Genomic DNA, 14,662 nt, shown 5'->3' on the forward strand with positions numbered 1-14,662 from the left:
TGTATATCGGTTTACTATAATAACAATTTATGAGCATAATAACTTTTATTTTAGATCAACTTATATGTATAAGTGTATGATAGATTTAATTTTTAGTGATAAATTCTATTTTTTTGACAACTTATGCTTATAATAATTATGCCTTTATTTTCATGACTGCTTATAAATAGTATTTTAGCAACATTTATCTTATATGTATGGCAACTTATATCCTATGTTTGTGGTAACTCATGTGTATAGTAGATTCTATTTTTATGGTAACTTTTATTTTACATGCGTAACAACTTTTATTTTATGACAATCGTTTTATATAAACTCATCATTATAACAACTTACTCCTCTTTTACTACTTATGTATATGACATTTTGATAGCTTATGTATATGACAGATTCTGTTCGTGAGAACTTATGTTTATAACAGGTTATGCTTTTTGTGGTAACTTTATTTTTATGACAACTTATAAATATTTTTATGCAACTTTTATCTTATACATGTAGCAACGCATGTGTATAAATGGCACATTGTGCGCCTAAATGCGAAAAGACAGTGTAAAAACTTCCATTTTCATGGCAACTTATTTGTATAATAAATAGCAATTTATAGGCAGATAATGTGTCAACTGATATACAGAATATGTGGCATCTTATATTATATGATTTTTTATCTATTAAAAATTTTAGAAAGTACTATAGTAACTGATATAACTACAGTAGCAACTTATAAGGTAGCATATTATGATTAGTATATATTTTATAGCCAAAAAATACTAATAGTTGTTGCATGTTATGCACGTTAATTTATATTATATATACACTAGCAACTTATATACATGTACTTGTAACAGCTCCTTCAATAATATGAAACTCAAATTTACACATAAGTTGCTACTAGAGTAAAACATCTTCAAAATATATGCAAGTGGGATCTAGTTTTGTTCGTCTCATTACGTAGAATACAACGGTGCAATCAATATTGTAAACAGATATCGTACAAATGAGATAAAATATTTTTTAGCAAGCGGTTATGGAAGGCATATCTCATCATGTGCTGAACACATTGGTCGGTGGAAGAGGTCGCACGCGCTCCACCCAGCGCGACCCACCGCGCCTTATCCCGGTCCACCCAGCGCGACCCCTCACGCGTTAAGTCTATCAGACGACCGGTCGCGCCACCGACCGATCGCGCGACCCCCGCGGCCCAGCAGGCCAATGCAGGCTTAGGTAATCTCCGGCTTGTGCGACTTACGAAGCGCCCACATGGCCCTCTGTTTTTACTGTTTTGGAGCATAACCGCCGGCTTCCTGCGACAGTGCGGCGGAGGTGACTTGGGGGAGGCGATTTTCTTCACTCGCCGGGAGAGCGGTGGAGCGGGGGCAGCAGCCATGAATGGCGGCAGAGGAAAATAAATAGAGGGTGCTACTATAGATAAGTTGCCAACATTCACTTCATAAGTTGACGCGTGGTCTCTATATAACTTGATGTTGCATATGTTGTAAAACTTTTTATACACAAGTTACGTAAATTGACACTCGGGACCCTATATAATTTGATATAGTTGTAACGTTTAAATTGTTTAACAATCTATGTAATTTTTGTTACTAGACATTCATATTTACGTAAGTTGTTACATTATATTTTTAGAAGCGCTGACAACTAGAAGTTGCCATGCATTCTTCACATAAAATCAATGTATTGAATTGATCCAAATTATCTATGTTGATACAATGTATCTATATACGTTGTTACATTATATTTTCAGGTAACAAAAATAACTTGCACTTTTTCTCTACATAAACAATACTTATAAGTTGATACAAAATATCTATGTAAGTTAAGATGGTACTAAACATAAGTTATTACAATGTACATCATAATTTGCTACATGTCCATGTATATATTTATGTTAGACAACAAGTCGCTACACATTTGTATATAAGTTGTCATTTTAGATTCAACATAAGTAGATAGTAAAATAAAAACAGTATTAAAATATATCAAATATGGGTCTTATATTGTAGATCTTGTCGTCAGGAACATAATGGTGCAAACGGATTTGGAAATGGATGCTTGATGAGAGAAATATGTTAGTTCGAAGGAGAATACATCTAGTATTTGATGCCTACGTTTAACATCAGCTGAAAGGGACGGTTTTCTGTGGATGCTTACGCGCGCCATCGTGCCGTCTTGGAAACCAAAGGGCACGCGCCAGCAGGGGCTGGGGGCCTGGTGCGCTCCCGCCGCTCAACGTACAGGGTGTCGCGCAATAGGTTTCTGCGCGATCGCGCGTTAACCCGGTCCTTGTTGGAATGAGGAGGCACGTGACCAGCCGGCCCAAATTATATTGAACGAGATCGAGAAAATAAACAACACCGTACTAGCTGCAACTGTCTACAACTAGCAGAAATAGTATAGTGTCACCCCACACGTCAGTAAGCCAATTGCACTCTAAAGTACTGCAGAGGATCCTCGCGGACTGCGACTGCCTCGCTGACGTACGTATCTTGTCAACGGAAAAAAAATTAGGTGGGAACGGTCCCCAAACCGCACTCCGTGAGGACCTGCTCCCGATGAACGTCACGTGGTCACACCAGCGATCCGAGGGCACACAGCGCTTCGGCTCCGACGGGCAGGAATGAACCCGGTTTGCTCGGCTCTAGTGCACCAAGATGGACCGGCTCGCTCGGCTCCAGGTGAAGGCGAACATTCTCGGTGATTCCGTCGGCTTGGACTTCTAGCTTCCCACCAGATGTCAGGTGTGGATCTTGCTCTCCTGATGGTGGAATCGAGCGCTGCTCCATCCTGCTCCGCCTCCCTCATCTGCCGCCGGCGACACTCCTTAAGACCGGCGGCCATTCGCTTGACAACTGACACACTTAATGACAACTTCTTCAGAACTGAATGGCATCTGAACATTCAAAGAACTTGACGAATGCTGCAACATCCTGATCCTTCACTGATCATCTGACACGCCCCTGTAATCCCCCGAGGGGTTCGCTGATTTAGCTATCGCTTCATTTAACACTAGTCACAGATCATGCAGCTCCAACACCTTCCATCTTCATTCAAGAATTGAACATGATATCCGATTAATTGCAAGGGGAGCAAGCATCGACAAGAGACAAGTTCATTGACGTGAGACTTATTACATCTGAAGCAACGAATCGAACTGATCCAGGCAGCCACAAAATTGGAAGCTAATTGGGCAACGGAGGCAAGAAGATAGGGAGCGTCTATTCATCGCACATGCTACTAGAAGTTGTTACATCGTACATATCTTTAGAGATAATAATGTTCCAGAACAAAATTAAATATTCTAAAATTTGTTGTAGAACATTGTTATCTTCAAAGTTCTGGAACATTTGATTTTATTCCGAAACATTTTATTTTATTATGGAATATTATTAGCTCTAACGGATATGTGCGATGAAACAGTTTCTAGTAGCTTTCCGAGAATATGCAGCATAAATCTTTCGGAGGAAGGAGCTGACCGTGGCGGATGAAGGAAGCGTCGAAGGCGACGGCGGCAGCAGATGAGGATGACGGATGCCCGGCTCCGCTCAGCTGTCAGCCTGCGAGCCGAGAGCGAGCCGAGCCATGCGAGGGATGTTGATGGTTGCGAGCCTTGCCCGCGTGGGAGCCGAGCGAGGCGTCGTCGGATCGGTGGAGTCTCCACGCGGCAGGAAACGGGGACGGGTCCTCACGGATAACGGTTTGGGGACCGTCCCCACCCAATTTTTTTTCCCTTGTCAACAAGCTCAAGTTACTCGGCCCTTTAATTGGCTGGGACGAACATGCAAGCACCAGCCAAAAAAGAATGATGCGCGGCGCGGCCAGCTTCGATCAGCTGGAAATTAAATGATGCAGTTGCAGTGGCAGCTCGATCAGTTACTACTGTTGGATAGGAGAGGAGCCTTTAGAAAAGACGATCGAGTTCGTCTTCAGCTGGATTTAGTTGTAAGCTGCTGGTGCTTCATTTTCAGAGGTTCTGTTGGCTTCCAAAAGAGAGAGAGAATCAGAGGTTGGTTGGTGGACAAGGCTCGTGAAATTCTATTCGAGGAGGGTCGATTATATTGGGACATGTTCGCATGCATGCTGCACAACATACAAAGAGAGAGAGAGAGAGAGAGAGAGAGAGAGAGAGAGAGAGAGAGAGAGAGAGAGAGAGAGAGAGAGAGAGAGAGAGAGGTGTGGCCATCATGGACCAACAGAGTGCCGCTCCATTCTCAGCTACAAGATAGCAAACCATGGCGTGCCAAGGTTGCAAACCAGCCTTTTTTTGCTTTGACTATTATACTTGACTTGCATTATATCGTGTAGATACCAGATGGGTGCGGTGCATGGGACGTGTATCATTGCTAGCTGCTCGTCTCGGATCATCATGCATTGCTTGCTTCTAGGATTTTGACAGCTCGTTGCTAGTACTAGCTCAACCATAGGAAAGGGACGGTCAAATCCTCCATTCCAGAAGCTCGCATGAACTTCCTTTCCTCCATCTGGAGACGAATCCGCTAATAGACAGACATCCTTTCTCAAGCTACAATGTTACATATATATGGGATGCAATTCATATACTTTGCATTTCTCCTAGCAGGCGCATGGAAATTGCACCTGCTTAACAAAAGCAAGGCTTTGCAATGCACCTATGCAAGACATCAGCAGTACTTCGAAAATTGTCTTCCGACCTGTATGTGAAACATTCCATATTCCTGGTCGACAGCAGTAGCTGAAACACTCAGTCCTGAACCGGTGTGACACCACACTAGACATCAAAAGGAAAGGTACGTCAAATTATCAAAACAGTAGGCAACACAAATATCAAGTCATCATAGGTAACTGAAAGAGCAAGTCTGCTGAAGAAACTTACATTGTGGAGTTTATGGGAACGAAGTATCAGTGGATATGTACAGCACCAGCCACTGCTCCAGCACTGCATGTGCAGCGGAACCATGTGTGAGCAAAACAAGTTGAAAGCGCAAGCCATTGTTTGTCTAATCGTATAAGCAGGATTCACAGGTCTCTTACCACAGAAAGCAAGGGTCCTTGCTTAAATTTATTGTGGAAAGCAAAAGCAAGTGGTTTCGCTCCTTCTCCAGGTCCTCTAATGAACCCACTGGATGTGCGCAAAGGAATATCATCAAAGAATGGTGAAGGAATAACATGGAAACACAAGTTAATGATTAACATGATGCAGTATAAAGAAAATTCGCTCTTACACTAGTGACACTGAGACAAGTGGAGATCTCCTCACGTCATATACAGCAACAAGACCACGGTACATTTCATTTCCATCTTTGAACGACAATGCCAGACGCTCCCCTGAAGCATCCCATGCTAATTTTTCTATGCCTCGGCTAGATGAAGCAATTAAAGAATAAGTATGTGAATCAAAATAAGTATGCGAATCAAAGTAAGATTCTAGTCTAGGCTATAATAATGGGTGAACTTCCTAACTCAATCGGCTGGCCTACTCCAGGCTGCTGGGCTGGTTTCCCCGGCTGGAACCAGGCAGCCCGGCTGGAAGCAGGCTGAAAGAGTTCCAGCCCTCACCAGCCCAAACAAGTCCAGCCGAATGGTGTGAATACAAAGTATACTACTGAGCGAAAACATGTGCAGGCAGTGGTAGTAAAAGGCAGATTTTGAAGATAATTTACAGAAATAAATGGTCTGCATGCTTCTGTTAGTTAACAAGTGCTTGTCTTTCCTTGTGATCCTACAAACCTATGCTATATACACTAAGACCGGCTTCTGAGCTAGCTGAGTGCATTCACTGCATACATGTGATATAAATTACCAATTAATAGCAAATGAAATGAGGCAGTTGAAATATCAAAATCTTAAATGGGGATGCAAGATGGCAAAATTATGCAGCATGAGGTGCCCATAAGATCAAGAGCTTATTCTAATATCTATGTTTGTACCTGACAATCAGGGAGGAAATTTCTGGAAGTTCAACTGGTAGGAGATGAGCATCTGAAGAAAAGGAACACAGGACAATTATCAGGATTCATCACACAAATAGTAGAGCAGCATAGTTTTAGCAAAAAAGAAAATTTTGCAGGGATATCTGGGATATACCTAAAGATGGTGTCTTAGATGAGAAGTGAATTGAGCCAAGTGTAGTAAAGTTAGAAAAGGATACCAATGCAACACGACCTTCTGGGTCCCAATTCACTCCCTGTCAGGAACCAAAGTAGAAATTAGCAAACATGTAAACAGTTGTGGAACAGATACCATCCAATGTGTAAAGGTACACTGGACACATCATGTGTTGCTGCCAAGTAGATTTGCCATAAAGCAGGATTATTTACAATATTCAAATAACCAAACTAGAGTCAAATGCGGGTCAAACATCTATGTTAATATTTATGTGTTGCTATAGCTTAGATACAATCAAATCAAACTAAACTTTATGCAATATTCAAGTTACAAAATTAGAGCTAGTCACTATTAACTGCCAAACAATCATCTATATTTGTTTCCAAAAGATTTTATCCACCAAATAAGTAAGTCTCATATAGTTTTTTCCTTTAAAAAGCAAACCATTTTCAGCTGTTGGGACTACAAATCATTCAGAAATTAATAAAAACAAAAATGCAAGGTTGTCATGAATAAAAAAAAATTAACTTACAATATTTGTACTGTAATCCAATATGCAATGAGAAAATAGGTATGTTCCATATGCATCATTTAGATGCTAAACATATCAACGTTCAAGATAACTTATATGATAACTAAAAGATTCATGAATATCAAGGAAATGATCTGTTTCCAGCAGATCCCATATAACCTCGAAAGTAAGAAGAAATCTATAAAATGTAACTTGAGTATGGTGCTCCAATGTAAAAAATATTAAAAACAGGCTATTAGGACTGAGGATGTTACATACAGACACATATCCGTTAGATGAAGACCAAGGTTCTGAAGTCCATGTGTTTGTCTCCCAGAAATGAAAAGTTCCATCACTAATATAATAATGAATTTTGTAAATCTCTCGAAATATTAGTTACTAGAAATGTAAAAATGAAAATAGACCATACAATTTAGCAGCTAGAAGATAATCTCCACTAGGTGACCACCGCAGTAGTGATATATTACTTAATCCACGCCGTATAGGAGTACCCAACCCTGTAGCAAAAGAAAATGTCTCCAGATATAAGTAGACATTTCTGTATCAAATGGGATTGGTCATCAGAATTTAGAAAAAGATAGCAAATGCCTACCTTGAGACACATCCCAAATCGTGAAAGATGGACTATTACAAGAGGCAGATGCCAAGTATGTGGAGACTTGTCAAGGAAACAATATATACAGTTGTTGGTTCTTCGCACAAACAACTACTCTTATTGTGAACTTTTCTGTATCCGCAATGGATGATAGATACAAGGAATTTGGCAAAAATGTAATTTTATGCAGTTAGCCCACACTGACATTGAATTTATTGCAGTCCTAAAACAAGATATATGAAAACAAACGAGAGCTTTTGCCAGATACTTATGAAAATTTATATGAAGGATATCTTCCATCAGGCTTCCAGCAAAGCGAGGTAACTTGCTCAGAAGAAGAGTCACGAAGCACATCCACCAGTATCCACCAACCACCAGAACTTCTAGGGAAGGCACTAAAGGAATAAGGGGTGACCCCAGCTTTCATGAATGGAACATCGCCAGGATATGATGCTGACCAGAGGCATATCCCTCCCCTAAAAGAAAAATGATCACCTCAATCTAAAAGTAATATATGCCAGCAATTATTAAGACATGACAAGAGTGAGGAGCCAGGTTGAAGAGCTATAGGATCAGGAAGTAGTAATACACACCTGCAGGCGACTGCAATCATCTTGCCACTATTTGGTCTCCACTCAACAGCCTTAACATTGGTTTGCTGATCACTTGTCAAAATGAATGGCTCTTTAGCATCTGTTAAAAGGGCCAGTCATTATTATGGGCTGCAACTAAGTTGATGGATATAGTTCAGTTCATAAAATTAATACAACATAACAAGGTAGGCAGTTCCCACCTGAATCCTCAAAGTCATGTACAATAACCTGGTTCTTCCCAGACACAAATGCTAGACAATGCTTGTGCGGATTCCAGCTTATTTTCTGGGTGTCAAATTTTTGTAGCAGATTTGGCTGGTAAAACAGAATGACTGTTCATGAGTATAATGATTTTCTTCTAAAAAAGCACATGGAAGGACTTAGCTAATTCAGCAATCAGGAGGCAAATACAGGGCACAAGGATAAAAACTTGAGGCTTTAATTTTGTGATAACTTTGTAATGACAAAAAAACTAGAAAGTTTGCTGGAGGAATCAGCAAATCCACGCATAGATTCCAATGCTGTCGGATAAGTAGAAAATGGAACTTGATATAACACCAACCTTCAATCTAAGGTGGGTTGTATAGTTGCAATCGGAGTAACTACTTTACTCTATCAAAGGTACTGAACCAATATATAATCATGTATGCTCATTGTGGAGAAGTGAGAAACAGGCAACTCATTCAGCCTCTGGGACTGGACATTGACATTTTTCACAAAAAAGGTAAAATAATATACTGCCAACTTCTTAATGCACACGAAAATGGTTTAAGAAACTTGAGGCAAATTGGAGTGAAGTGAACATTTCAGATACAGTAATCCAACTCACATTTAATGGAGGGAAGATCATCCGTTTGAAGAACTCGGATATGGTGGAAGCCACACTAGCTGTGGGCACGTTCTCAGTGGACTCTGGTTGCTCTACAGCAGGGGGCTCGCGGATTGGGGGAAGAGAGTCTGGCTGGAAAGGGATAGGACTGAAGACCATTCCCTGCAAATGCCAAATCCCAAATTCAAATAAGCAAATTCGCTTCGTAGATAAAGAAAAATTTGTGGCGAAATCTTTTAGCGGGGGCAAACTGACGAGGACATCGCCGTATGCGTCCTTGGCTCGGTCGTCCGACAGGGCCTCCGCCGCAACTGCGAGGTGAGGAAGGCAGGTCGGGATGAGCACACATCACTGAAACCAACTGATTCAGAGGTCGTCAAGGGGGTAGGAATCGATTAGACGAGGGAGGTACCGAGGTCGCGGTTGATCTCGCAGACGGTGACGGCGCCGGGCGGAGGGAAGCTCGGCATCGTCGATCCGCTTGTCCGTTCCCTCGCGCCTTGCTAGGGTTGGGGCTCAGGGTTGCGAATCCCAGCCCGGAATGGGGCTCGAGCTCGACACAGCAGAGGAGGCAACGTCGGGGGGTAGAGGCGGAGCGGCGGAGGCAGCGGCGGAAGCGAGCGGTAGGGGAGAGGGCGGCGATGGGTGGCTGGTCGGCGGCGAGGCGAGGTGGCTGCTCTCTTGCTTAAACCCTGGTGGCTGATGCGGGAGGGAACGGGGAACGCCGACTAAACGGTAACGGACGGCCCGATGGCTGCTGGTTACGGAATCCGACGGCCCAAGAGGCACGCAGCGCTCGGAGTGGTTATCCCAACGCCACCCGCCGCCCACTTCCCGCCTGCCGAAACGCCGATCACCTCCCGCACCGCACTGCTTCGTCCTGGTCCTTGCCAATTGCTACCTTGAATCTGAAGCCAGCCGGCACCTCTCGCCCTCCGTCTGGCCACCGAGGCTTGCAGCACCCTGGAGTGGGCTTCATCCGTCGCTCTGATCAGTGGTTATGTTATGTTCGATGAAATGCCTAGGAAGGTAAACTTCGAGTTGCTGTGCTGCTACACCGTCTTGTGTCATGCTCTGCTCCCACTTTCTGACACTCATTTGTTAAATTTTATGAATACATCCTCTACTGTGTGCTAGTCCTGCCAATGACATGCTCTGAAAAAGCTGAACATGTGTTGAACTTTGGCAGGTTGTCATTGCCCTACAGATGCACTTGTGGCTCTTGATGAAGCTTTGTGTATTCTAAGGATTGGAGTTCTAACATAAAAACAAATGGCATCGATCATATTCGGTCCAGGAAACCTGCACGCCCTCTCCGTGCGGCTGAGAATATTTGTTGGGAGTGGGATATTTCAGTATGGTCCCTTTATCCGTGGTGTGCAGCGGAGGTGGAAGAAGCCAGTAGATTCAGCAAGAACCCGTCTGGAGGGCAGAACAAGGGATCATAGGCTGGACAAGCTAATGGTCCAACTGAGGAACTTGAGGCATGCCTTGGCTTTACGTGAGTTAATATCTCAGCGGAGGAACGAATATGCTTCTCTCCAACTTCTTTCAAAGTGGAGACATGAGGTCGGATTGAACATTGAGATTGGCGCTTTCCTCAAGAAATACCCCCACATTTTCCAGATTTACATGCACCCTGTGAAGAGAAACCATTGCTGCAAGGTCACACAAAAGATGACTGACTTGATTGCAGAGGAAGAGGCAGTGATCAGGGAGAATGAGACCAACATAGTTCAGCGGCTGAAGAAACTTCTCATGCTCTCTACAAATGGAAGTCTGAATATGCACGCATTATGGCTAGTGAGGAGGGAACTTGGGCTGCCTGATGATTACAGGTCTTCCATGCTACCAAAATATCCACATGATTTATATCTTGAATCCCCTGATACTCTGTCACTTGTCTCTCGGGATGACGAATTAGCTGTAGCTAAGATTGAAGAATGGAGGAAGAAAGAGTACACTGAAAAATGGCTAGCTGAATCAGAGACAAAATACGCTTTTCCAATCAACTTCCCTACTGGATTTAAGATTGAGAAAGGCTTTAGGGAAAAACTGAAGAACTGGCAGAGGCTTCCCTACACCAAGCCTTATGAGAAGAATGATTTGCATCCAATCCACAATGTGGAGCGGATTGAGAAACGTATTGTTGGTATTCTTCATGAACTCTTCAGCCTTACAGTAGAAAAGATGATACCACTTGAGAGACTGTCGCACTTCAGACGAGTTTTTGCTATGGAAGTAAACTTGCGGGAGCTTCTTCTTAAGTACCCCGGAATTTTCTACATCTCGACCAAGGGAAGTGCACAGACAGTCATTCTGAGGGAGAGTTACAGTAAAGGCTGCCTAGTTGAGCCTAATCCTGTATATGATGTGCGAAGGAAAATGCTAGATCTGATTTTGTCTGGATGCCGTAACGTCGGTGAACCGGAGAGTGCAGCTTTGTTTGCTGAGGAGTATGATCAGGCAAGCTGCCATGAGTTGCAGAAGAACATGTGCCAGGTGGATACTGCAAATACCGTACTTGAACTTGAAACTGACAGTGACTCCTATAGAAAGAAGTGTATTACTGAGAACCTCCCGTACCAACATTTCTGTGACTCACAAGAAAAGAGTGACTAAGCGATGAAGCAGACCTCAACATGTAGGGATAGTTTGGGACTCTTGGTTACTGGACGCAGATGGTATCAACAGGCACTGTTCTCACTTCTCACAGCATCTTCAACCATGTCCAATCACCGCTCTGTTCGCTTGGGTGATTCGGCTGATTTCGGCTGGTTTAATAGTATTCTGTGAGAGGGAATAACCTGAAATAAGCCGAAACAAGCCAAAATAAGACAAGCGAACAGAGCGCACAACGCTGCATCCTGCAGACCAATTCATGGACCTCCTCAATCGGTACCCAAACAGTAGCAACAGTATTCAGTCTCTTGGTAATTTTTAGATGGTTTTTGCACCATCATACAGTGACGCTTCAGATTGGTATATAGCTTCCACTTTGAACTAGCTAGGGACATGATGCCATCGATATACATCTAACTGCAAATATAGAATGTCGTCCGGTTCAAGAAACACGAGAATCTCCAGTTGCAGGCCTCCTGCAACCGCTTCCCTGTTAAAACCGATAGGATCATCGCAGCATCAGGGCCTACTTGTAGTAGTAGTAGTACAACAAGTGAGCATTAGAAGAGCAGAGCTTCACTGATCTCTGAAGCTATCTATAAGGATACTAATGGTACTGCTAGGAGTACTAGGGGTGCAGAGCTTTTGAACCACCACGCTCACCATCTATTCGTCAGCTACGAGCATCGCCAAGATGTCACGGGGCACCGGCGGCCTGACCGCCGTCCGGCTCGGGCTCCGGCGCCGGCGAGTCCTCCAGCTCCAGGCCTCCTCTCCCAGGTTCAGAGGTACGTGGTATCTGCACTTCTTGGACAGGTTGGAACTTGGAACAATCACATAATCTAATCGTTTGATGAATTTTCAATCGCTGATGTGTAGTGGGATTCATCAGCCTGAGAACGTGGATACTGGCGTTAATCTTTATCATCACCCTCGTGCGCCCTGATCTGGTTCTTGCCGGGGTGAACGCGTCTTCAGCTATGCTGCCTCTGCCTGAGCCAAGGCCGCAGCCGGCGACGTTGGAGTTGGAGGTGGAGGTGCCCCTGCCGGCGGGACCACAGGCCCGGATCTTCCATCTGCATCCTACAAATGCTGCTTCGGTGGTGGCAAAGCCGACATCCACCCTGCCACTTATTTTGCTCTTGTTCTTCCTCCTCACGATTATTGCTTAAATTATCTACTTCCGGACATTTTATATGAACAAACAATAAACTTTTGTTCGATATAAACATATATATGAATGAATGGTAAACGGTAATGCGGCTCACGATTGGAAGAGCGCCACCTGTCCGTCACGGCTTGCACGTTCAGTCGCCGACGCGCGTGCCTGGTGCCTGCTTCCATTCCACCCAAACTAGAACCTGAGGCGCGCTTTGCGCGCCCTATAATAAATACGATGACTCTAACAATGTAAGTAATACAGAATAAACTCTGATAATTTCTATTGTTATCTTCAACTTCAACCATTGCAATCTTGAGGTCATTTTGACATAAAACTTTTTATTTAAAAATAGCTATTAGTATAGATCACCAATTACAGAGTACGGAACGTGTTAAAGAACTTATTTTAGGTCCTTTATTTTTTTCGGCAGCCATTGTACTTTATCTTGCGAATAACCAAATTTTTAATATATGCTTTCTAAAAATTAAAACCAAACCAAGCTAATGTATCTCCTATCTTTTTTTGTCTGCATAATGTACATGGGAGACTAAATTAATGTACACTTATAATTGTTAACTAAAAAAACATAATAGAGGAAGAATTTTAAGTTAAGTATGCCATATCTGTGCTCCACTGGTCCAGCTCTCACTTCAACGGCAAGAAACACTGCAGCAAGCAGTAGCATCACAACTACACCAATCTACTTCATCCATCCACAAAAGAATGCAACTTTTACTTTATAAATATAAAAAATCATTAATATTTATGTCTACAAATAGATTTAGTATAAAGATATATTACATAATTAATCTAGTGATATTGATTTTGTAACATAAATGTTAATAGTACTTTGCATTTTATATGAATGTAGTTAAATTTGAAATTGTTTGACCCATAAGAAGCGAGAGTTGCAGATTTTATTTAGGGTGTGTTTAGATTAAAAAACATTTAGCACTACTGTAACTTTTAACGTTTGACCATTAATTAGGAGCATTAAATGTGGATAACTGACAAAACTCATTCCATAACCCCAGATGAAATTTCGAACGAATTTTTTAAGTCTAATTGGACCATAATTAGACAATGTCGTGCTACAATAAATAATATCTAATGACGGATTAATTAGGCTTAATAGATTCGTCTCGTGATTTCTCGGACATCCATGTAATTAGTTTTATAATTAGATTATATTTAGTCCTTCTAATCTTAGATAAAAAATTGCTACGGTGAATTTCGTAAAAAAAATTACACCATGTAAACACATTCTTAGCCCTCTCACACGCAAAATGAGCACATAGCAGCAAAATCGAGAACGCTGTAACAAAATTGATTCTTCTCACTACTTCAATTTTTCTGTGCTGATCTGTCCAGCACCACCACAACAGCAAAATTAATTCTTTTTCTATGTTCCATCTCTCTCTCCTCTCTCTCTCTTTGTCTCGGCAGAAAGCACATGCTGGTTGGGTGCTTGCCGGTAGCAAGGCAGGCTGTGGCGCAGGTGGCTCAGCAAGGAGGGAGGGTAGGGCCCACGCTTTAGCTAGATAGGAGAGGCCTTCCGGGCCGGGTGACGCGGCCTGCTGCGAGTCAGCTGCCGTACGCGGAAAACCCTCTCGCGCCATGAGGAGCAAGTTACTTTTAAGGCCCTGTTTAGATTTTTATATGTAAATGCAAAAAAGTTGTAAACGTATTAAAGTGAAATGGGATCTTGCTAATTTAAAGTACTAAATGAAGTCTATTTACAAATTTTTTTGCATAGTTGGGCTGTAAATCGCGAGACGAATCTAATGAGCATACTTAATCCACGATTTGCAACAGTGATGCTACAGTAATCATCCGCTAATTATTGATTAAACATGGATTAATTAGCATCATTAGATTCATCTCGCGATTTACAACTCATCTATACAAAAAGTTTTGCAAATAAACTTTATTTAGTACTTCAAATGCCCTCTTTACATCTTTACACAATTTTGCAAAATGAACTAAACACCCTCTTAAAAAATCCGATGCGGCGCACATGGGCCCAGTCAGCCGCGTCGTCCGTGACTCCGTGTCTGCAGAACAAATCGTCTAAGGGGGTGTTTGGTTCATTTTGCAAAATTGTGTAAAGATGTAAAGAGGGCATTTGAAGTACTAAATGAAGTCTATTTGTAAAACTTTTTGCATAGATGGGTTGTAAATCGCGAGACGAATCTAATGATGCTAATTAATCCATGTTTAATCAATAATTAGC

General features: G+C 42.3%; 2 protein-coding genes across 3 annotated transcripts; one reads left to right on the forward strand and one right to left on the reverse strand.

The window, feature by feature from the left end:
• Positions 1-4,387: 4,387 nt before the first annotated feature.
• On the reverse strand, positions 4,388-9,372 carry LOC120646070 (aladin-like). 2 transcript variants are annotated; one of them, XM_039922778.1, is made up of 15 exons: positions 9,058-9,372; positions 8,901-8,956; positions 8,646-8,807; positions 8,017-8,131; positions 7,817-7,916; positions 7,517-7,699; positions 7,221-7,279; positions 7,038-7,125; positions 6,887-6,962; positions 6,076-6,175; positions 5,919-5,970; positions 5,214-5,351; positions 5,023-5,110; positions 4,865-4,927; positions 4,388-4,759 (listed from the first exon to the last, which is right to left on the reverse strand). In XM_039922778.1, the coding sequence occupies exons 1-15, from the start codon at positions 9,113-9,115 to the stop codon at positions 4,733-4,735; spliced, it is 1,365 nt and encodes a 454-aa protein (XP_039778712.1). In that variant the 5' UTR covers positions 9,116-9,372; the 3' UTR covers positions 4,388-4,732. The 2 variants fall into 2 exon arrangements, with proteins under 2 accessions (XP_039778712.1, XP_039778713.1); XM_039922779.1 differs by having other exon boundaries at positions 8,901-8,996; positions 9,058-9,370.
• LOC120646071 (protein ROOT PRIMORDIUM DEFECTIVE 1-like) lies at positions 9,365-12,532 on the forward strand. The gene is made up of 3 exons (XM_039922780.1): positions 9,365-9,674; positions 9,835-12,055; positions 12,147-12,532. Exon 2 carries the CDS (start codon positions 9,918-9,920, stop codon positions 11,265-11,267), a length of 1,350 nt encoding a protein of 449 aa, XP_039778714.1. The 5' UTR covers positions 9,365-9,674; positions 9,835-9,917; the 3' UTR covers positions 11,268-12,055; positions 12,147-12,532.
• The last annotated feature ends 2,130 nt before the right edge of the window (positions 12,533-14,662 follow it).

The sequence above is a fragment of the Panicum virgatum genome, chromosome 8K, assembly GCF_016808335.1.
Source record: "Panicum virgatum strain AP13 chromosome 8K, P.virgatum_v5, whole genome shotgun sequence".
In the NCBI taxonomy this organism is placed as follows: Eukaryota; Viridiplantae; Streptophyta; class Magnoliopsida; order Poales; family Poaceae; genus Panicum; species Panicum virgatum.

Coding starts and splice junctions, on each gene's coding strand:
- LOC120646071 (XM_039922780.1), top strand. CDS start 9,918: ATGGCATCGATCATATTCGGTCCAGGAAACCTGCACGCCCTCTCCGTG.
- LOC120646070 (XM_039922778.1), bottom strand. CDS start 9,115: ATGCCGAGCTTCCCTCCGCCCGGCGCCGTCACCGTCTGCGAGATCAAC. Junction 7,280..7,516: donor TGCTGGAAGCCTGATGGAAG/ATATCCTTCATA, acceptor ACAAGTCTCCAC/ATACTTGGCATCTGCCTCTT. Junction 6,176..6,886: donor CATCTAACGGATATGTGTCT/GTATGTAACATC, acceptor GGTTCCTGACAG/GGAGTGAATTGGGACCCAGA.